This window comes from Penicillium brevicompactum (assembly GCF_028827555.1).
Source record: "Penicillium brevicompactum strain IBT 35665 chromosome Unknown utg000003l_segment0_segment0, whole genome shotgun sequence".
NCBI classification, from domain to species: Eukaryota; Fungi; Ascomycota; class Eurotiomycetes; order Eurotiales; family Aspergillaceae; genus Penicillium; species Penicillium brevicompactum.
Window position 1 is genome coordinate 16,283 of NW_026623206.1, and position 22,555 is coordinate 38,837.

At 37.7% G+C, this 22,555-nt stretch overlaps 9 protein-coding genes across 9 annotated transcripts; 3 read left to right on the forward strand and 6 right to left on the reverse strand.

Moving 5' to 3' along the window:
• Positions 1–362: 362 nt before the first annotated feature.
• N7506_003894 (uncharacterized protein) lies at positions 363–758 on the reverse strand (the record flags this gene model as incomplete). The annotated part of the gene is made up of 1 exon (XM_056953189.1): positions 363–758. One exon carries the CDS (start codon positions 756–758, stop codon positions 363–365), a length of 396 nt encoding a protein of 131 aa, XP_056812078.1.
• Positions 759–1,929: 1,171 nt separating this feature from the next.
• On the forward strand, positions 1,930–2,687 carry N7506_003895 (uncharacterized protein; the record flags this gene model as incomplete). The annotated part of the gene is made up of 2 exons (XM_056953190.1): positions 1,930–2,350; positions 2,449–2,687. The coding sequence occupies 2 exons, from the start codon at positions 1,930–1,932 to the stop codon at positions 2,685–2,687; spliced, it is 660 nt and encodes a 219-aa protein (XP_056812079.1).
• Positions 2,688–2,711: 24 nt separating this feature from the next.
• Positions 2,712–3,145, forward strand: N7506_003896 (tetratricopeptide repeat protein; the record flags this gene model as incomplete). Its single annotated transcript, XM_056953191.1, has 2 exons — positions 2,712–2,913; positions 2,991–3,145. The coding sequence occupies 2 exons, from the start codon at positions 2,712–2,714 to the stop codon at positions 3,143–3,145; spliced, it is 357 nt and encodes a 118-aa protein (XP_056812080.1).
• An 88-nt stretch (positions 3,146–3,233) lies between these two features.
• On the forward strand, positions 3,234–3,469 carry N7506_003897 (tetratricopeptide repeat protein; the record flags this gene model as incomplete). The annotated part of the gene is made up of 2 exons (XM_056953192.1): positions 3,234–3,241; positions 3,286–3,469. 2 exons carry the CDS (start codon positions 3,234–3,236, stop codon positions 3,467–3,469), a joined length of 192 nt encoding a protein of 63 aa, XP_056812081.1.
• Positions 3,470–5,821: 2,352 nt separating this feature from the next.
• Positions 5,822–7,720, reverse strand: N7506_003898 (tetratricopeptide repeat protein; the record flags this gene model as incomplete). Its single annotated transcript, XM_056953193.1, is given in 3 exon segments — positions 5,822–5,926; positions 5,939–7,489; positions 7,526–7,720. 3 exon segments carry the CDS (start codon positions 7,718–7,720, stop codon positions 5,822–5,824), a joined length of 1,851 nt encoding a protein of 616 aa, XP_056812082.1.
• Positions 7,721–7,898: 178 nt separating this feature from the next.
• Positions 7,899–8,355, reverse strand: N7506_003899 (uncharacterized protein; the record flags this gene model as incomplete). Its single annotated transcript, XM_056953194.1, is given in 4 exon segments — positions 7,899–8,010; positions 8,023–8,098; positions 8,158–8,236; positions 8,272–8,355. The coding sequence occupies 4 exon segments, from the start codon at positions 8,353–8,355 to the stop codon at positions 7,899–7,901; spliced, it is 351 nt and encodes a 116-aa protein (XP_056812083.1).
• A 1,499-nt stretch (positions 8,356–9,854) lies between these two features.
• On the reverse strand, positions 9,855–10,127 carry N7506_003900 (uncharacterized protein; the record flags this gene model as incomplete). The annotated part of the gene is given in 2 exon segments (XM_056953195.1): positions 9,855–9,938; positions 9,951–10,127. Coding segments are annotated over 2 exon segments (261 nt in total), but the record flags the coding sequence as incomplete, so codon positions are not given.
• Positions 10,128–17,041: 6,914 nt separating this feature from the next.
• On the reverse strand, positions 17,042–17,432 carry N7506_003901 (uncharacterized protein; the record flags this gene model as incomplete). The annotated part of the gene is given in 3 exon segments (XM_056953196.1): positions 17,042–17,188; positions 17,203–17,240; positions 17,276–17,432. The coding sequence occupies 3 exon segments, from the start codon at positions 17,430–17,432 to the stop codon at positions 17,042–17,044; spliced, it is 342 nt and encodes a 113-aa protein (XP_056812085.1).
• Positions 17,433–18,449: 1,017 nt separating this feature from the next.
• Positions 18,450–19,547, reverse strand: N7506_003902 (uncharacterized protein; the record flags this gene model as incomplete). The annotated part of the gene is made up of 4 exons (XM_056953197.1): positions 18,450–18,800; positions 18,896–18,927; positions 19,021–19,102; positions 19,272–19,547. Coding segments are annotated over 4 exons (741 nt in total), but the record flags the coding sequence as incomplete, so codon positions are not given.
• Positions 19,548–22,555: the final 3,008 nt, after the last annotated feature.

The window sequence follows — 22,555 nt, forward strand, 5'->3', positions numbered from 1 at the left end:
GATGAAACCAAACGGACTTGATCAGACTACTGTTGGAATTGTCTGCTGTGCCGAATGAAACGTTATCTTACCCCACTATGGCTGGCTCCGTAAGGGTTCAACGAAATGGAGTTTTTGTGGGTCGAAGCCGTTGAATATATATTGGTATTGGTTTTTGTTTAAAATTTTAAATGATTAAGTGCATTGTTCACAACACGGATACTGATCTCAAGTTATGGCGCATCATATAAACAAAAACTTCCCCTTCCAATGGAGAACACTCGGCCCATAAAAGTAAGTCAATCACTTAGTTAAAGGTATTGGCAGATCGCCCGAATCTCGCGGACGTCAAACATCCTTATCCGAAACAGTACTGTAAAAGCTCATGCCTTTTCGACGGTTATACCAGCATGTCGAAAATGTCCCTCAGCACTCTGCTGCTTCGCACCAACGTCATGCACACACCGGCGGAGGAAAACATGAAAGCTCTGGTCAGGATTCTCTTCATACGTCGACCAAGTCTTCTTAACGTACGCTTTTAGCTCGACAAAGAATTCTTCGATGGGGTCGAAATCCGGCGAATAAGGCAGCAGGTACAATAATTTGACCCCCGCGTCAGAGCATAACTGTTTGATCCGATCTGAATGGTAGAATGAGGCATTATCCATAACAAGCACGGATTTGGGTTCCGGCCATCTTCCCCAATGCTGGAGAAGTTGCTCAATAAACGATTCAAAGAAGCGAGCATCAGTTGATCCTTTGAAGATACGAGACAACATAACGCCATCCTGTGTATAGGCTGGCAGTATCTGGTAGCGTTGACCCCGGTGAAATTTAGATAATTGCACTGGTGTCACACCCAGTGGTCACCAGCCAGTCCGCCGATATCCCACCCGTTTATCACATCCCGATTCATCAACAAAGACCAGATGATACGAACTGAATTCCGATAACTGATGCTGGTAGAAATCCCGTAGTTGAGGATTCTGTTCCTTTGCTCTCTGTTGGGCTTTCTTTTTTGACCAGCCAGCCCGCGTAAGGGCACGTTTAACGCTTGATGATGAAGGCAACACCTCAAACTCATCCCAAAGAAACAGGGCCATCTCTTCAATGTATAGGCCAGGCTTTTCAGCGAGGTGGTCACAAAGGGCGTCTAGCATCACAGGGCTTATGATTGGCGGCTGGCCGGCAGGGACTGGGGGGGATCTGGAGTAGCCAAACACCCGTATGTTTCTGCGGATGTTAGTGACCAAACGCTCACTACACTTGGCCACCCCCGCCATCTTTGAGATACTTAGTCTTTTTTTGCTGAGTGTCATATGAACAATTAGTTTCCGCTGCCAAGCCTGGAGGTTTCGTGCCATCGTGCGGTAGGTCAGGACGTTGGTGAACCGAAGCTGGGATATTTGCGTTGCAAGAATGTCATGGTGGGCGTTCCTCCACCTCGTGCTTTCCCATTTCGCTTTTTACGGTACATACCTTCCAGCTTCGGAACAAGGATCTCAGATACAGCTGTAACCACATCTGGATTAGTGCATCATGTGATAAATGATTCAACGAATGATTTGAACATGGAGGGGCCCCTACAACGCCTTTTACGGGGTACATTAATCCAGGTATGGATAGCCTGTCTATTTATAGCTAAGTGATGAATGACTGGTATGGAAGATACAAGGCATAGGCGACCAGAAGCTTCGATACAAACCGAGCAAACATGGCATCCCTGAAACAGGACATCTGTTAACAATTTCCTTCTCCACCACAAAAAGTGATTGGTTGTGAGCGCACTGTGCCTCGCCTCAGCCTCAGCCTCACCACCTAACCCCACCCCTCTCACAGACCGACTTCCATTCCAAGATTTGAGCTCCGCAACATTTTTGTTACCCCAGATTTTCCATGGACTCATAACAAGCTATCCAGCATCGAAAGCCAACAATCCTGTATTAAACTATGGCAGCCAGCTCCTCTTTGTGTCATGACGACTACACGGTCGGATGGATATGCGCTTTACCCCTGGAGATGGCAGCCGCAAAGTTAATGTTGGACGCAATACATCCGGGTCTACCCCGCCTACGGACAGATCAAAATACATATATTCTAGGAAATATTGGGGATCACAACATCGTTATTGCCAGTTTACCAAGCGGTGCATATGGAAACGTATCAGCTGCCACAGTGGCGATGCAGTTGCGGTCGAGCTTCTACTCTATCCAGTTCGGTCTGATGGTCGGTATCGGTGGAGGTGTGCCAAGCAAGAAGGTAGACATTCGACTAGGCGATATTGTGGTGAGCCAGCCGACAGACACATCTGGAGGCGTGATCCAATACGGTCTGGGGAAAGCGTTGAGTGAAGGCCGATTCCAGCGGGTGGGTATGCTTAACCGGCCACCTACGGTCCTCTTGACTATCCTCGCCACGCTTCAAGCCCACCACTTTACAGAAGATAGCCGAGTTCTTGAATTATTTTAGAGGTCCGCGCCAAAATGACGCCGCGGATAGCTGCAAACTTTGCACGACCAACCAAAGAGGACAATTTATACCAAACAGAATATGAACATGGAGCATCTGATACCTGTGCCGATTGTGACCGGTCCAAGCTGATTGCGCGGCCTTTGCGAATGTATGAAGAACCGGTGATTCACTATGGACTGATCGCATCTGCAAATCAGGTTGTGAAAGACAGCATACGGCGAGACCAGCTGGGCTGAGACCTAGGGGTTCTCTGTGTGGAAATGGAAGCTGCGGGGCTCATGGATGACTTCCCTTGCCTGGTTGTTCGAGGTATTTGCGACTATGCCGACTCACACAAAAACAAAGAATGGCAAGGATATGCGGCAGTGGCAGCTGTAGCCTACGCTAAAGAACTTGTCTCAGTGGCTCCGATTGGCCAAATGAAAATTACTCCAACAGCACGGAGCAGTCTTTCAGATCCTGGTAAAAGATTTTCATTTCATGTGTCGCTTCTTGCCTAGTAACAAACCTTGACTAAATAAACTTCTCTTGTCATTTAGACTGGTCAGATGGTGATATTGAGTCATGCGGGGTATTTGATGACTTGGGAGATCTTCACCGGCACCAGATCAAGCTGAAGGCGGTAGAACGGATGTACCGGCGAGCACTGGCAGGCTATAAGAAGGCCCTCGGTCCAGACCATACATCGAATTGAGATACAGTTAGAAACCTTAGCTTTCTCTACTCTGATTAAAAGAAGCTGAAGGAGATAGAAGAGATATTCTAGCGAGTACTGGTAGGCTATGAGAAGGTCCTTGATCCAGATTATATATCCACTCTGGATATAGTCTACAGGTTTAGCCTTCTCTACCATAGTCAAGAGAAGCTGAATAAGGCTAAGGAGATATACCAGCGAGTACTGGTAGGCTATGAGAAGGCCCTCGGTCCAGATGATACATCGACTTTAAGTACTATTGGCAATCTTGGTATTCTTTATAGAGATCAAGAGAAGCTGAAAAAGGCAAAGAAGATGTATTAGCGAGTACTGGCAGGCTATGAGAAGGCTTTCGGTCTAGATGATACGTCGACTTTAAGTACTATTGGCAATTTTGGTATTCTTTACTCTGGTTAAGGGAAGTTGAAAGAGGTTGAGGAGATGTATTAGCGAGTATTGGTAGGCTATGAAAAGGCTCTTGGTCTAGATTATATATTGACTTTAAATATACTTAGTAATCTTGGTAAGCTCTATAGAGATCAAGGGAAGCTGAAAAAGGCTGAGGAGATGTACTAGCGAGTACTGGTAGGCTATGAGAAGGTTCTTGGTCTAGACTATATATTGACTCTAAATATAGTTAGTAATCTTGGTAAGCTTTATAGAGATCAAGGGAAGCTGAAAGAGGCAGAAGAGATGTTCTAGTGAGTATTGGTAGGTAGGGAGAAGGCCCTCTGTCCAGATGATACGTCGACTTTAAGTACTATCGGTAATTTTGGTATTCTCTACTCTGGTTAAGGGAAGCTGAAAGAGGTTGAGGAGATGTACTAGCGAGTACTGGTAGGCTATGAGAAAGCCCTTGGTCCAGATTATACGTTAACTCTAAATACAGTTAACAATCTTGGCATGGTCTACAGAGATCAAGGAAAGTTGAAAGATGTAGAATAGATGTTCCGGCGAGTACTGGTAGGCGATGAGAAGGCTCTTGGTCCAGATCATATATCGACTCTAAATATACTCAGCAATCTTGGTAAGCTCTATAGAGATCAAGGGAAGCTAAAAGAGGTAGAAGAGATGTTCTAGCGAGTACTGGTAGGTAGGGAGAAGGCCCTCGGTCCAGATTATACGTCGACTTTAAATACAGTTAATAATCTTGGTGCTCTCTATAAGGACTAAGGGAAGTTGAAAGAGGTAGAAGATATGTACCAGGGAGAATTTCCAGACGGTTGGAAGGTTGCAAATCCCAATCCTACCAGAGCATGGCGGGCTATAGAGAAAATCAAAAGATGGCGTCAATAATTAAAGGCAAACAATTACATATCCACGATCCGTCTGAACACAATGGCCATTTCACTTTAACTATTATAGTAATCATAACAGCAGGGCGTCACCGTTGAGCAGGCTACAATGAAATAACTGACAGAACTGCATCCTCAATCTATGTATAATATCTTTTAAAGAACAAACTTACGAAACATATGGGGAATGTGCTGGAATTCTGAAATAGGCCATATTATCTTCAACCATTCTCTTAACCGCCTTCTCAACCACAAAACTTCCCTGAGGTTTTGTCATCAACTCATATAGCAATATCGAAAGAAGTACATAGCATTAGGTCTGTATGGTGGGAATATATATAGTGCCAACCACTATCGCCTTCTATGTCGAACAACATAAGGAAGCTCTTTTAAATCCTAATCATATGGCACTCTGATCTATATATGTTTAGACTTGAATTTTAGGATCTGTTCTGAGTGTGTATTGTATGATCCCGAATAGGTAAAATATATTAACTATGGTATTTCAATATGTGTTTTTATGGATCTAAATGTACTAGGTCGATAACTAATTAGGTCTAATCTATCGTACGATATCCTTATTATATAGGCCTGGTGTTAGTTGTTTCTATTGATTTTGCTATATGACTTTATGGTTGGGATCTAGGAGAAGTGAGGTGATCGAAAAGACGTTTCAAGATAATATAGCTGACTTGCAATACTCTGTGTGCCTTCCTCGTATTTGTTGTGCGTTCTCTTTAAAAAATATTGTATATTTATTTGAGGCTGGAGTATATTAAGTAATTTGTTGCGGCTTGTTTATGGTAATGTCGTGCTATTATGACTATGGTAGCTTTTTGATATAGTGGATATATTGTAGTGATATGGCTATTTTTTCTATATGTATTATGGATATGATATTATCTTTTTTTTATTATTTAAGCTATCTTTTAACTTTGTCTATAACCCAACGTCCCCTATTAGCATTGGAAATTGCGGCCTCCTAGCTGTCTCGCATTTCTTCTGCATATATCCCTTCTGCCTTTTTCAACTTACCTTAATCCTTGTAAAGAATACCAAGATTGTTGACTATCATCAGAGTAGAAGTATAATCTAGACCGAGTGCCTTCTCATAACCTACGAGTGCTCATTAGTACATCTCTTCTACCTCTTTGAGCTTGCCTTAATCATAGTAGAGATTACCAAGATTATTAACTGTATTTAGAGTAAACGTATAATCAAGACCGAGAGCTTTCTCATAGCCTACCAATACTCGCTAGTACATCTCTTCTGCCTCTTTAAGCTTATCTTAACCAGAGTAGAGAAGACTAAGATTATTGATTGTTGTTAGAGTGGACGTATGATCAGGACTGAGGGCCTTTTTGAAGTCTGCTAGTGCTTGTTAGTACGTTTTCTTTGCCTTTTTTAGTTTGTCTTGATTATAGTAAAGGCTGCTAAGGTTGTCGACTGTATTTAGAGTGGACGTATAATCAGGATTAAGTGTCTTCTAATAACCTACTAGTGTTTGTTGATATATCTCTTCTGCCTCTTTAAGCTTGTTTTGATTATAGTAGAGAAGACTAAGATTATTAATTGTATTTAGAGTAGACGTATGATTAGGATTGAGGGTCTTCTTATAGCTTGCTAGTGCTCGTTGGTATATCTCTTTTGTCTCTTTTAGATTGTCTTGATTATAGTAGAGAAGACTAAGGTTGTCGATTGTGTTTAGAGTGGACGTATGATTAGGATCGAGGGCTTTCTTATAGTCTGCGAGTGCTTGTTGGTATATCTCTTTTGTCTCTTTAAGCTTGTCTTGATTATAGTAGAGATTGTTAAGATTATTGATTGTATTTAGAGTGGACGTATGATTAGGATCGAGGGCCTTCTCATAGTTTGTTAGTGCTCGCTGGTACATCTCTTTTGTTTCTTTTAGCTTCTTTTGATCGGAGTAGAGAAGACTAAGGCTGTTGACTGTATCTAGAGTGGATGTATGATCTGGACTGAGGGTTTTATGATAGTCTGTTAGTGCTCGCTGGTACATCTCTTTTGTTTCTTTTAGCTTCTTTTGATCGGAGTAGAGAAGACTAAGGCTGTTGACTGTATCTAGAGTGGATGTATGATCTGGACTGAGGGTTTTATGATAGTCTGTTAGTGCTCGCTGGTATATTTCTTTTGTCTTTTTGAGCTTCTCTTGATCGAAGTAGAGACTCCCAAGGTTGCTAATTATATCCAGAGTGGATGTATGATTAGGATTGAGGGTCTTTTTATAGCTTGTTAATACTCGCTGGTATATCTCTTCTGTTTCTTTTAGATTATTTTGATTATAGTAGAGAAGACTAAGGTTGTCAATTGTATTTAGAGTGGATGTATGATTAGGATTAAGTGTTTTCTGATAATCTGCTAGTGTTTGTTGGTATATCTTTTTTGTCTTTTTTAGATTGTCTTGATTATAGTAGAGAAGACTAAGGTTGTCGACTGTGTTTAGAGTGGACGTATGATTAGGATTGAGGGCCTTTTTATAGTTTGTTAGTGCTCGCTGGTATATCTTTTCTGCCTTTTTTAGCTTGTTTTGGTCTCTATAGAGATTGTCAAGGTTGTTGGCTGTTATTAGAGTGGACGTATGATCTGGATTGAGGGCTTTCTTATAGTTTGTTAGTGCTTGCTGGTATATCTCTTTTGCCTTTTTGAGTTTGTCTTGATTATAGTAGAGAAGACTAAGATTATTGACTATATTTAGAGTAGACGTATGATTAGGATCGAGGGCTTTCTTATAGTCTGTCAGTGCTCGTTGGTATATCTCTTCTGCCTTTTTGAGTTTCTTTTGATTGGAGTAGAGATTGCTAAGGTTGTTGACTGTTATTAGAGTGGACGTATAATCAAGACCAAGGGCTTTTTTATAGCTTGTGAGTACTTGTTGGTATATCTCTTCTGCTTCTTTAAGCTTTTCTTGATCGGAGTAGAGAAGACTAAGATTATTGACTGTATTTAGAGTGGACGTATGATTAGGATTGAGGGCCTTTTTATAGTTTGCGAGTGCTCGTTGGTATATCTCTTCTGTCTTTTGTAGCTTCTTTTAATTGGAGTAGAGAATGCTAAGGTTGTTGACTGTATTCAGAGTGGACGTATGATTAGGATCGAGGGCCTTCTCATAGTCTATTAGTACTCGCTGGTATATCTCTTTTGCTTCTTTAAGTTTTTTTTGACCAGAGTAGAGAAGACTAAGATTATTAACTGTATTTAGTGTCGATGTATAATCTGGATCGAGAGCCTTTTTATAGCCTGTTAGTACTTGTTGGTACATCTCTTCTGCCTTTTTCAGCTTACTTTAGTCGGAGTAAAGATTCTCTAAATTCTGTAATGCTTTCTATAACTCAATATTGTTATCTAAAAATTTTAAATGACGTATTAGATTAGCGTGTGGAAGAAGCTATTACTAAAGTTTTGAATAACCCCTGATCGTCGTACTGGGTATAGAGTATCTAATAGATATCAATCTTAGTTTCTTTAGCTGCATCCGATTTACATCTTTGCTTTCGTTGGTAATATAAATGTACTAGTTCTGTATTATTGGGTGTATTGTATAGCTTCCTTCTTGTTGTTTACTTTTTAGAAGTGAGAATCCGATGAGAGATTTTATGTCGGCTTTGAACGCGAGTCTGCTTGATGTCGTCTTGTCGAGCTAGTCTGGGATGTTTGAGCTATGACGGATATTTTCCACTAACTTGTATCAGATATCACGATTATCAAAATGAGTAAGTAGTAATAGAAGGTTTGTTGTACTTAGGTCTCGTTTTTGGATCTCAAGATATGAGATCATCTATGTTTGTAGTATGTTGCCTTGTTGGTACTGACGTCTAGGGTTTGATTGCAGCTGTAGTTTAGACTACGATTTTTGGTATTACTATAGGTATTGAGTGATGCTGGTTCCAGTTTCATGTATAAATACCTCGGCGATTATAATAGCTAAAGGTAGACTATCTAGACGATTAGTAAGATTAAGGGTATCTACAAATGTTAGTATGTTCTATAAGATCTTTTCATCAGATATAATCCTATCTAGATTCCTGGCAAAGTTGCTAGCAGTGTTCCTTGCTAATAAACCACTACTTTGTAGGAGTAGTTTAATCGAGCTTTCAGGGTCAAGCCTTTGAACTGGGAAAGGCTTCTCTAAATTACTTAGTCTTTGAAGTTGAGAAATAATTAAGATAGATCTTTAGTCTGCGTTTGGGAAAAATTTTTCAATATTATAACTTTTAGAGTCTTCATTGTTAAAGGAAGAATATCAATTAATATTATCAAAAATGATTAACTAGTGACTATTGCTATTTAATGCTAGCTATTATAACATATATCTGGTTTATTACTCTATATTTATATCAATACTCGCTTTATTACTTAAGGCCTGTCCTGGTAATCGGCTCAAGGCAATACTCAAAGATTGTATAAGCGACTTATGGTTCTTGTTACTCAGCTAGAAGATCGCTATGAAATCGTTTTTATAATCTCGTGTAAAGCAAGTTGCTAGTTACATCTTTCTTATTCCGCTAAGGCTGTGAAAAACTGCAATTTTTTATAATAGTGAGTCTTTTAGTTATAAACACTGCTATAAATTATCTAGCTTATTTTATCGTTCTACAAAGTTTAAAATTAAGGGAATTATATTGAGGTCTAGAGGGATATTAAAGTGGTGAACTATATATGAAAAACCTTATTTAGTTATGATTTTAAACTAGGTAAGTAATGATATAAATTAAAATTTAGATTCTTTTACTAGAATCTATAAAAGTATCTTATATTATTAGAGTGTTTTAAATCTAATCGATTAGAGCTACTAAGATAAGTTCTTTGATATAGATTGCTACTATTATCGCTATATATCTTTACTATTCTTTGTTTTTATATGAGTCGATATAGTTGTAGATACCTCGAACAACTAGACAAAGAAAGTTATTTATAAGCCTTGTAGCTTCTATTTCTACATAGAGAACCCCTAGGTTCCAGCTAAGTTAGTCTCGCCGCTTGTCGTCTTTTATAATCTAGTTTATAGATACAATTAGTCTATAGTGTATTATTAGTTCTCTATATTTACATAAAGGTCGTAGAGTTAGTTTAGATCGATTATAATTGATATATATATTAGATACTCCATGTTTATATTCCGTTTGGTATAAGACGTTTTTTTTGGTTGGTTAGACAAAGTTTGCAGCTATTCATGGTGTTATTTTAGCTCAGACCTTTAAGATAAATTCAAGAATTCGACTATCTTCTATAAGGTGGTGGGCTTAGAGTGTAGTGAGGGTAGTCAACAGGATTTTAGATGGCTGATCAAGCATCCCTATTCACTGGAATTATCTGCCGCTCAACGCTTTCCCCATATCATATTAGATTATACCTCCAGACATATCTCCTAGCTAGCTCACCACAATATTGCCTAGTCAAATATCCGCCTTGCTACTTGGTATACCTTCACTGATTCCAACTATTAGATCAAACCAAATGAAGTAGAAGCTCAAGAGTAACTATATTATTACTATGACCGCTGATACAATACCATATACACCGCTTGGTAAGTTGGCAATAACAATATTATAATCCCCAATATTTCCTAGGATATAGTTGTTTTGGTTTGTCAGCGGGCGGGGTAAACTTGGGTATATTGCGTCTAATATTAACTTTGCGGCTGTTATCTCTATGGGTAAAGCGTATATCTATCCGATTGTGTAGTCGTTATGATATAAAGAGAAACTAGCTGTTATGGTGTAATATAGGACTGTTGGCTTTTAAATTTGAATAGCTTTGTAGGATTTTATGGGAGTTATAAGGCAAAAAGATATTGTGGGGCCTAAATTTTGGGAATGAATGTTAGTTTTGATAGGAGGGGTGGGGTTAATTGGTGAGGCTGACGCTGAGGCGAGGTACCCTGCGCTCATAGCCAATCAATTTTTGTAGTGGAGAAGGAAATGGTTGATAGATTGCCTACTCCAAGATCGCCATGTTTGCTTGGTTTGGTTCGAATCTTCCAGTAAGTGTGTCTAGTTCTGAACCCTTATATCTTCTATACTGGTATTTTTAGTTTCTGTTTTTGATGATCGCGTTCGCTACAAAACCAATTATTTACGCGCTATTCATATCTGTGTTAGCGTATCATGTGATAAGGGTTTGAAAGAGAATCTCTCTGTTCCTGACATGGAAGGCGAATGTGGTCGCCACTGTACCGTGCAGTAGATCAGACCTATTTGATGGTAGGCCTTGTATGTTTAGATCTGTAAGAGTACATGTATAGATACCACACTTGGTACTTTATTTGTTCTGAGTCATACGTTTCAACCTTGGAACAGATTTTGAAAAGAAAATCTAGCCATATATGGATTAGCGTGCCATGTGACTAGGGTTTAAAAGAGCTTTTACGTGTTATTGGTCATGGAAGGCGATAGCGGTCGGCACTGTAACTAGTATTTACATAAGGATACATGATTCTGCAGGGCGGCCGTGCAAATTGAACCATTCGGTTACGCACTCATCGAGTGGCCCTGAACGTTCTACAATCCCTTGCAACCAGTACACAATCTCAAGCTCCTTTTTATAGTCAGAATGATCTTCCCCAACACAGTAATAGTCAACTTCTAACTCCTTCTGCACCCACAAAAGCGCCATTTTTAGATTTCCCAATTTCAGACTATACTTAGCAACATCGTGATAACTAAAAATATATCAGCATACCCTACAACGAAGTAATCAAAACGCTACTTACAACACTCCTAGCTCTCTATACAATATACCTTCAGATATTTATATCGCTGCCATTCTTTACGCCACGCACAGCGCCTTTCCACAAGACTTTTCCATACCAAGTTGAGCGTCCATAGCGAGCTCTTGATCAAAAGCAAACAACTAAGCCCGCTTTTTCTCTCTCTCCTTACCTCGTAACGTATCCTCACATACTAGACAAAAACACATAAATCCCCACTTGTCCAGCTCTACTTTACATTAGTCCCTAGTGCAATTAGTACCATTGATATACATGATTATAAGCTCCTCACCCACCATTATATCGCGTATAGCATAAAATATCTCTTCTTTAAACATTGAATTATATACAAAATAGATATTTAGAAGACATAAGTAATTGATACAAGAGCCAAACAAGAAAACGCTACCAAAGGCGTTCGCTACATAAATGGCCAGTACCATACAATACAGTTCTGGAATTTCCTGCCAAGTCTATTGCATCTCACGCTCCGCAACACATTTAAACGAATCGCACACATAACCATAAAGCTTGAGAAACGATTCTTACTATGAAAGAGAAAGCTAGTCAAAGACAAGCACAATATCTTTCACATTCAAATCCACACTACTAACTTCAAGCAAAGCTGGTTCAAAGATAACACAAGTGCCTTAAGGGATATTAGATCTCGCAAACACACCCAATCCCTTACTTCCTAATTCTCTTACTTCAACAAGATAGATCGCATCTAGAGAATATTCAATATTTGTAACCTTAAACCAGCCTTGAGATTTTGATATACCTTGATTAACACTCATATTGCTCACTATTAGGTAATTATATACAGGAGAAAGCAAATCAAAATTTTGGATACAAAATCGACTTCTTAGAAATAACAATCCTATAAAGGTTTATACAAATTACTCCAGATATGGTGAGCTATCTTTATAATTATCAGCGTTCAAAAGTTATTAAGAGACCGTAACTCTATAGCTACTACCCAACTACGTATAGCTATATAATTAGTCCACTCTTAATACAATCATCATTACCCGAGTTAGCATCATCTTAAACACTCATAGGTAGCTCAGACCGCCGCCACTTATGTTAGAGAAACACTTTCACTGCCAATAAACGAGGCCGTACGACATGGATATACAGTAAAATCACACAATAGGAAAGTGATTCTCTATCATATCACAAATCAGATAAAGCTTCCAAATAAGAGATCTAGGAGCCATATCACTAGTATGATTTTAAATATGAAAGCTCAAAGACAGACAGATATGGGTGGGAGAGGGAACCTAGCTCCTACCATGGATTGAGAGACACATGCATATAGCACTTTCACGAAAAATACATTTTTTGTTGTCGTGACAAGGTATTGTTAAATTTTCATCAAAACCAGAAAGCGGTCTGAACGGTGGAGCCTCTCTAGCTCATCCTATCAGGACTCACGGCGGCTGAATTCATTCTCCGGGAATCAATTCCTAAGAGCGCGGGAGTATAACTGATTTCGAATACTAATGTAAAGTCCCATACGTACAGTACTTTTCGAATCAGCAATACCTATACACTCTTCCCTCTTAATTCCCAAGCAAGGATCCTACAAGCGCTAGTCCCAATATGGAGAACTCGGGTACCAATTCGCCCCTCAAACCGCTTACTTAGATAGGAATAGTATCTGTAATACAATTCCAAACGTTGACAATATAATTTACACAAAACTACCTTCCCTATCACCCAATGCTCCTCCCTTTCTTTATCCATAAACCACTATTCTTTCAACATCACACCATCTATACTTTACCAAAAATCACAAACCCAATTTAAGGATTTACCTCTAAGGCTTTCTACTTCAAAGTTTAATCTCATTCGCAACAAGATAGAGCCAGTCTTTTTCTACATCTCAGATAGCTGTTGAAGTAACAGACAACAAAGTTACAATCATTTATCTCCACAAAAATTTACCACAATTTCAAACTATCTATACACAACAAACTCAAATTAGCCAGAGACAAACGACACAACATATTTATAGAATAAATACTCTCATCATGTAAAGTAAAGTCAGAGAACAAATACATAACCTTCAATCAAGAATCAATGCACCTTTCTACAAAATAGCTACTTCCCAAATACGCATCAATAATCAGCATCTTATTAATCAACATATCATTTTAACAAAGCCATTTATTGATGCTATTTTATATAAGATAAAAAAGCACCAAAGTGTACCTCATACAGAGATGAGTCCCTCAGAACCCCTCAGATACCAAATCGCGTCTAGTAACTAGACCAGGATAAATCAAAATTCCGCCCCAGTCGTTCGTCATATTCTTCCAAAAGTAACATCCCCCTATGACGCATTGATAGAAGATCGACTGCAGAATTCCCGCTCTTCCACCATCTAGACCTAATATAACACATCTACTAAATTGCATCCCGTCGTTACAAAAACATATGAGATTTTCCGCCAATACACCTCGCATATCTCCAAAACAAAAGAATTCTCCACAGTCAGAGCAAGTGTAGTAAAGACGATCACTGTTACCATTCTCATTCCATAAAAGTACATAATCTATCATGATACCTTCACCACAATAGAGGCAACGAGGTAATCTTTAAATTGCGATATAAGGCTATTCTGGATTAGCGAAGTTCGAGACTTAGTCGTTCATCTTCGATAATAGTATACTTGTACAACGCTTAGGGAATAAAAGAATGGTTAACTTGCAGAGTTGAAGCTTATTAGTCAACTAAAGAGATCCAAAAGTGTCAAATCATGTCAGGGCTGATTATTAAAAGACCAGAGAATATTAAAGAGGGGGTTTCTACTTAATACATAAGAGGTAGACACTATGGACAGACATAAGGGAAAAAGGCAGCCATACAATACAGCCCAAACACGGGGTATACTACATAGGAATATCTAGCTAGAAATGGTGTATCTTGCTAGCAACCACCACCAGAGACAATATATATTCAAAGTTTGATCTTTCTAAAATTCACCTTTTGTTCCCATTATTCATACTCCGTAAAATAAGATGCATCATAGTGACAATATTAGCTCATCTCTCACATTAATCACAGTCCTTATAAAATAAATTAGCTAGCACAACCAAGTAAGATTTGAAACTAGTAAGAAATAAAAATTACAATTGATAGGAAACTCCATAGAGATAGACAAAACATCTATCCCTTCCACATTTACTTCCCCTATTACTATAGAATTTGAGCACAATTTTGAACATCATAACTCAATTAAAGGCTTCCAAATCCTACAACATGAAGAAGCATGGTCAGATAAGCTAGGGCCAGGGGACATAAGAAGGCCTATAAGCCAGAGTAGAATAATAAAGACTAAAGACTATCAAATGAGGCCCTCAATTATCATGACAACTGATTATATATAATCATATTAGACATGTGCTCATAAATGATAGAAGAAGTGAGAGCTCATTTCTAAGCATCTCAAATAGCATTTACACCAAGTTTGTGAAAGCCTCAGATATCTCACAACCAATAATCTATATTGATATCTAGCAATTAATAGAGAAAAACAGGCGTTGTGGATCAAGCTCACTTACATAGAAAGAGCTATTATTAGTCCAGCTCAACCAGGCAAAACACTCCATTTACAAGTAAATTAGGTTTTAGTAAGTATAATCAGACTGAGAAATCAAGCTAGGTTTTATTCCTTCTCAAATCTCAGTGGATCTTATATTATTAAATTCAGTCAGCCACAGGCACCCTACAAATTCTCACACTCCCCTTGGTACATTAGTAAATCACTTACATCTCCCCATTAGATCTTGGCCACATATAACAAACTCAGGTCTCAGGAATATACAGGAAACGATCTTGCAACTCTCACTGGATGAAATAATTAGATATCAACCAGGTTGTCAGTTTGCTTTATAACATCAGAAAATCTACATAATAGTCATGCTTTTACTCTGGCTGAGGGGCTAGAAAAAGACAGACCCAGAATGCCAACAGTTGCTTATATTTACGAGCAGTCTTGATAAGACATTAAAGAGAAATATTTGAAACTTGGATATATTCACTCTAGAAGGGATCAATATTTCTTTTATATACTTTGACTCTAAGCGTTATCAGTCACAGCTCTCACAAATAGATACTAACACTAAAGCTCCTAAGATCTATATCATCTCATCAATCACATTGCAGTGGCATATAAGATCTAAGAGCTCCTAGGAAGTCATATCAGACTTTAGCTAGAATAAGGTATTTCTGATTGCTAGTTAGAATATGTTAGGCAAATGAGAGGCCGCACATATCGTCATGGCGGCTACATCATATAGCAGGCATGATCGATGGGTCTAGAACACTTTTGCGGAAGTCCATCGCTAGAGCTGAAATCGTATTCCTAGGAGCAAGCGGCAAGCAGCAAGAGCGATAATATGTTGTTATTCAAGCGACACAAAATCCGAACAAAACAAAACCCCAAACTTACAAACTATCCAATTGGGGATTTCAGAGATATTCCTAGATATAGTAGAACCAAAAATTAAGGGTAGCATATTTTCCGCAACTATATAGAGATGGTGTCGTGGATACAAAGCTCAGCGAGTTAAATAGTGACATAGCTGCAAAATAATAAGCCCAGTAAATATAGCCCCACTATCAATTTGCCTCCCAGCTGAAGGCGAAATGACCAGGATTGACCAAAAAATTAATAATGCCAGCCTTTTGTTAAAAGGACAACAGTCAAGAGTTCTAGTGAACAACTACATTTAGATAGGCTAAAATGATACATTTTATTGAGATAAGCTACTAACTTAGCTGCTCCCATACTTTGCTCAGATTGTGCGCAATAAGTGGATCAAGCTACTCAAAGTTATACTCAATAAGCTAGTCAGAGTGCTCAGATCATGATCAGTGAGTAAGATCAAGCTACTCAATAAGCAAATCAGAGCGCTCAAGATTTGCTCAATAAGCGAATCATCCAGCTTAAATAACGATCAGGTAATACTCAGTGAGCGAGCTTAATGATTATATAATATGCAAGGGCGTACTCAGTTGTGCTCAATGAGCAAAAAGCGACAAACACTAAGCACTAAAATAGAAAAGGAAAACCAAAAAGTAGCAAAGGAAATCAACTATATAGCGCCCTTATTAAAATGGAGACAACTGTAGTCGCACATACCACACCTACTACAATACACTATGCAGAATCACACTAAATACAACCAACAATATCACACAGATATTCCAGAATCCAGGACTAAAGGGGTTGATCTGCTTGTACGTGATGTTGTTGAACACTATAAACAAAGTGTTACTACAAAATCATGGTCTGATCCTATATAAATCTATACTTACTAGATCTAAGCCAAAATTAATCAGAATTAGCAAAGACTTTTAATAAATTGGTGAGCTTTTCATATATTATGTCTACAAGGGATTTATGAGTCAATATTTATAAAGTCTCAGATACAGCCAAAAAAAGAAATATGGCCTCCTAAACCCCATTTTAGATATAAACCTACAAGCCAAGATGCCCATCAGATATCAACCAATACAATTCAGAAGTCCAGTGATAAAAGAAAGGAGGAGGATAAAGCGGAAAAGAAGTATTATTAAGTACCAATATAAGTAATAGTGAAAGTAAAACATTTCCCTAATCTTGGAGGGCCTAAAGATATTACCAATATTGGCATACTACACTATCAAATGTTATAGTATTCAACTAGAGCACAAACTTCCCCTAAATGTGACCTCCCACAACTATCCCATAAACATCCTTTGTGTGATTCAAAAGTATTAATTTCCATTCAAGAGACAAATTGTCACAAACATTACAAACAATGCCCTTAAAAGGCCAGAAAGAGTTCACATACTTGTGAAGAAAATACCTTATTAGTGAGCCTAATATTGCATATTTTTTAACTTGGTCCTTGATTGAAAGACTAGGATTCCTGACACAGAGAAAGCAGATAGTAGGTCAGTCTTCGTGAGAATTAATCTGTACAGACTGGATTGCTTAGTGAAGAATAGTGTCAGTCTTTTCTTCTTCTAAGCAATGTTACCGTTTTGTAGAGGGAAAAGAAATGTCGTCGGAGACAAGCTGGTGACAAAATTAGGTTAGCTGAGATGTAGAACGTCCTTCTTCAACGCCACAGAAAGCGGTCACTACTTTTATTGCATTGATCTGATGTTGATACTCCGCCTCCACAATTGCACCTGGCACAATAAGCATGGTGTCAATCACCATCACAAACTCCGAGGGTATTAAACTGGTGTATTCCAATACCCCCATTACCTTTCTATCCACCAACTTTCCTACCAGCTATCACTCCAGGTCAATAACAGGTTATTTGTTCTTATATCGCTCCAAATTCACACAAATTCATTTATTCTGTTGTCACTACTTCTAGTTACATAGTTCACAAACAGCCCTATTAAACTTCCACTTAGCTTCCGCTACCCAATCTTAGACAGCTCTCAGCTTCTTCTAAGACTTTTACTAGTACTTGGAAATTATACCTTCTTCAAGATAGCCAAAGATGGTTTGATATACCTATTCAGTACATTCGCTTTTAGCTTGGCGATCTTCCCACTTACACTTCCGTTTGTCAACCTTGCCCTACTCTTTGTGAACAACTAGAAGGTCGTTAAGGGACCTAGATTCCTCAATTAAGAGCTTAAAGGGCCTATCTAGATCAATCAACACACTCAACGAACAAGTAAATCGTATCAGCGGAGTTTGAGACCTGGTCTTTCGCATAATGCTTTGAACGTCGATATTGATATCTACTTTATAATGTTGGATGAAAGTGTGAATGTCCGAGTGCTGTAATATGACGTTCTGTAGGGTATCTGTTACCTTCTCTGCTTGAATAGTTAGCTATCTGGAAGTTATTGGATCTGAGGGATATATATCACTTTTGTTAAAAGTCTTGGTCCTGGCATATCGGAGATTATATGGCTTAATGAGTTCCATACCTGTAATTTCGCCCACCCGGCGTATGCGAGATCGTACTATTGATGATGTCATTTGTTTCTTTAAGTTGATTTGATATCCGATGATATCCTGGGTAACCTGGTAGAAAACAAATTTGTCTAAGATCTCGCCCTTCAAAATCAGCTGTTGCTATCCCAAGCCTTCTAAGACTCGAAGGTGATAGAGATTCTCCAGGCAATCCAGTACTGATCCAGTTGAAGATCTTGTCTTAAAGCCTTTTATATAAAAGAGCATACCCAACAAGCAGACATATGGACTAAGGGCCAAAATGAGATCGAAAATTATTTCTAGGATTTTAAACTCATTTCTTTATTAGTTAGCCAAATTGTCTCCAATCTCATGATAGAAAAATAAAGGAACCCATAGGACCTTCTTTCCAAAAAACCTCTTCATAAACTCAGGAGTTAGATAGATGAAGAGTTGCAGGCGTCCTCCTTCTAGATCTCGAATCAACATCAACACAATATCCCAATAGCGAAGGCCAAAAAGAGCGCCCAGATGGCTTGCAATAATGGCTGCGAGTTGGCAGAAAAGAAGGACCTGGATATGCTGCCAGCCACAATCAAATGTTGTCTCTATGGTGGTCAAGAGTACACAAGTGAACTCAGCGACGTCTTCAATATACATATTTTTCTTTGGCCGTCGTATGAGCTCTAGACCTTTCTATTGGGCTACTAGTGCAATGATCTATAGACAATCAACAAGCGTTACTTTCTAATCAGTGTGAAAGGTTCTAGTTGATTGCTTATATCTTGAACTTTGATAATTGTCTCCTTGGCCAGGCTGGACGCTGTCTCTTGTTTAAGAATGAGGTGCCACTACTTCTAGAATGACTTAAGCGAGCTTTTGTATTTGATATCTGGGCAGTGTCGACTATTTTTACCCTGCTGAATATCACATCGCCAAGCGAAAAATTGATACAAGAAATGGACTGTGTCATCTGAGTCTGAAATCCATTGCCAGTGCTTCAGAGGATTGAGATTAAGATATTCACAATACCTGCTAGGAGACCACTGGTTAGTTTTCGGTAAAAGATTCCGGTGAAAAGGCAGCCAACCTGTTCTAGTATATAGTGGTTTGATCGAGTTTCTCCTGAGTACTATCACTATAACGCTTCTGTCGAAGTTGAGAGACGTCTAAGCTCTTTGCTTCAGCTAAATAGTGTTTAGGGGGTAGCTGACTCTTATCATTGAATGATTTATCGTTGGAGTCACTCTTATTATTTGTATCGTCCCCGTCGGGTTCTGATTTACTGTTGGAATCTTTTTTAGATCTGTTGTCCGTAAAGATTGCGCTCTCGTCGGAGTCTGTATCGCTTTCATTTTGACTCTCACTCTCGATAGGCCCGATCGATCGGCAGCGAGGCGTTATGGGGAGAATGGCTCGCAAGGTAGATGTTGCATTAGGGAAGACTGAAGAGATAAAACGAGGTTGGAGAGGGAATGGTGATCTGGATTTAGGAGTGAAGTGAAATGGACGGAAGGCGAGAGGGAGGGAGGGGATTTAAGAAGGCCATGGTCGCCGTGGTGGGACTCGGAACCAGAAAGAACATGATGATGTGAAAGGGAGCTAGAAACGGCTCCTTCATTTTGCAATGTGAGCCTCCAGGTGGGTGAGGAACGAACGAGAGGGAGCAACGGGCTAGCCGCTAGCGTCAGGAACCGAGCGTGCTGCGTGGAAGTAAAAAACGGAGCCGTGGGGGTTGGCACGCTCGATGCCAAGGCCGAGACTGGTTAGCAAGACTCGTAAAATGGCGGCAGGAGCAGCCCTTTCCGGCAGCCATCTAACCGTCACATCGTTAAATAGAGATAACAATCTTTATCCTTAATTCTAGTAAAATAAACTCTCTCTAATAAAAACTTTTTATAAAAAAGAGATTGCTTAGATATATTAGATAATAAATCTAAAGATCTATCTTCTAATAAATAATCAGCTTTTTATAGAATACTATTAAACTCTTATTAGATTAGATCACTAATATATAATTTATCTTATTTTAGTTTCTCTAAGGGTAATTAGATATTATTAAAAATAATAAATATATTGATATTAAAATAACACTTATAATCTATAATATATATGTTTTAGATTAATTTTTAACTGTTTTTTTTGATATTGAAGGAAAGAATATTAGAGATTGTAGGATTAGATATTAAAGAATTGGTTTAAAATTATTATAAAACGTCTATTTAAAAAAATAAATTAAATCTTATAATAAGAAGACTAGTAACTAAAAAATAAAATAAGATATTAAATTAAAGAAGCTAATAAAAGAAGTAATAAATAAAAGAGAATAAATAACTATAGATATTATGAAAATAACGATCTAACTTTTATTATCAAATATTTTTAAAGCTAAAGAAGATCTAATAGCTATAGACTATTATTAAAGTAATATAATTAAGTTAACTGTAAAATAAGTATTATAATTAATAAATATTAATCTAGTAGCTAGATTAAACAAGAGAGTAGTTATTTATAATATAGTTATAAGTTAATTTAAAGAATAAGATATAAAATATTAAAGAGTTTATATTATAAAACGAAATACTAATTTTAATAAAAATAAAAAGGATTTAGATTAGCCAAAATAGATTAAGAATAATTACAAATACACTTATATATAAATAATATAGAATTAAGATAATTAATATAGATTTAAAATTAAAAATTAATAATAATAAGATTATAAATATAATTATAAAACTTTATCTAGAATCTTTAGAATATAATATTATTAAGATTAATAAATATTAGTTAGGATTTAGTTAAATTTCTTTAAGATAGAATAATATTAGGATTTTAATTTTTAATATTATATAAACATACGAAATACTACAATTTTTAACACTCTTTTTCACCTCTTTAAAAAGATCTCCCTATATCTAGATTTTAATATAATATATCTAAATAGGATTTTAATCTATCTTTAAAGTTTTATAGAAATCGACTAGAAGATGATTAAAAGAAAGCCATATAATAGAAATTCAAATACAATTAGCGCATATAACAGAAATTCGGATACGATTAGCGTTATAGTCTAAGGCATCTCGCAACTTAGATACCGCGCGAAATTTGACCAACTTTGAATGCTTATAACTCCACGATAAAGAGGTCAATTGTAATTTAAAGAAAATATTCAAACACAGCTAGTTCTTAGCTATCGGCTGATATAAAATTTATTATAAAAAGTTGTGATTGTGGAAGTGGATAGGACCTGCATTTTGCCTAATATATCCCTGTTTTGGACCTCAAAAAACTAAGGGGGGCCGCAACAATCACCGACGGGCTACCAAGAAGTATGGATGTATCTAAGGTTGTGTCTCATAGAAATATCATCAAATGCAGGTGCATCTAACTCCTTATGTAGTTGTAGGAAAATACATGATCGTAAATAACTACACCACAAGGCTAATTGACCGTAAATCAGCTGCTGAAACTGGCTATACTTGACGCCGGTTTAAGCTCCCTTTTTACCAAAATATGTGTCTTGCAATATCTTGATTATTTGCAGACTACTCACGGCCGTGTTTATAACAATGTATAGCTTGTCATTTCATTCAGTACTTTCTACTATTTGACACTTCGTGCTCCCTCTTGGTATAAGCTACCTCATGGTAGTCTAATACTACAGCATGTGTGTGTGTGTGTGTGTGTTTCATTTACCCTGACCCCTCGCAATGAAAAGCAATATACAGCAATATTCGAAATCAGATTCCTGTTAGGAAGTGACAGGACTGTGACTTGAACCCATGACCTTGGGACCAGATCCCTGCACAGGAAGAGACGGGAGCCCAATATGTCTGCCTCAGGCAGCACCCCTATTTACATAGATCCTATTAGCTCTCTCTCTCTCCCTCTCTTTTCTTCCTTAGTTCTATTATCGTCGTTTCTTGGACTATAAAAGCGATCTTTTTTCTTTTGTACTTTACCTGTCTAATATAATAATAGAACTTACCTTAACTTTCCATACTCGGTAATAAGCACCTGTAGATATCTATCTTGGCGCTAACTAAGTGACTAATTAAAAGACTTTATTAAAATAGACTAGACTAGACTAGACTAATTAGAAATATATTAAGTTGACGAGATACCTCTACTAATCTAGCCAAGGAAAAAGATGCGCGAAAAAAAGAAAATATATACAAAGAGATCTTTCTCGTTTTTAGGTTATCTATTTTAGGTCTAATCTTTGAGTACAAGTATGTCGAGGATTATCTAGATAGAGATATAAAAAATTACTTGAAAAAGCTCTTAAAGAATAAATGTGTTATTGAGTTAGCTAAAATGTATATATAGATAATAGACAAGTATAAAATTAGCTAGATTGTACTATAAGAAGAATAAGATAAAGCGAATAGACTTTGTGCTATCATAGATCGTATAGATAATATAATTAACGAAGAGTGAGTTACTCA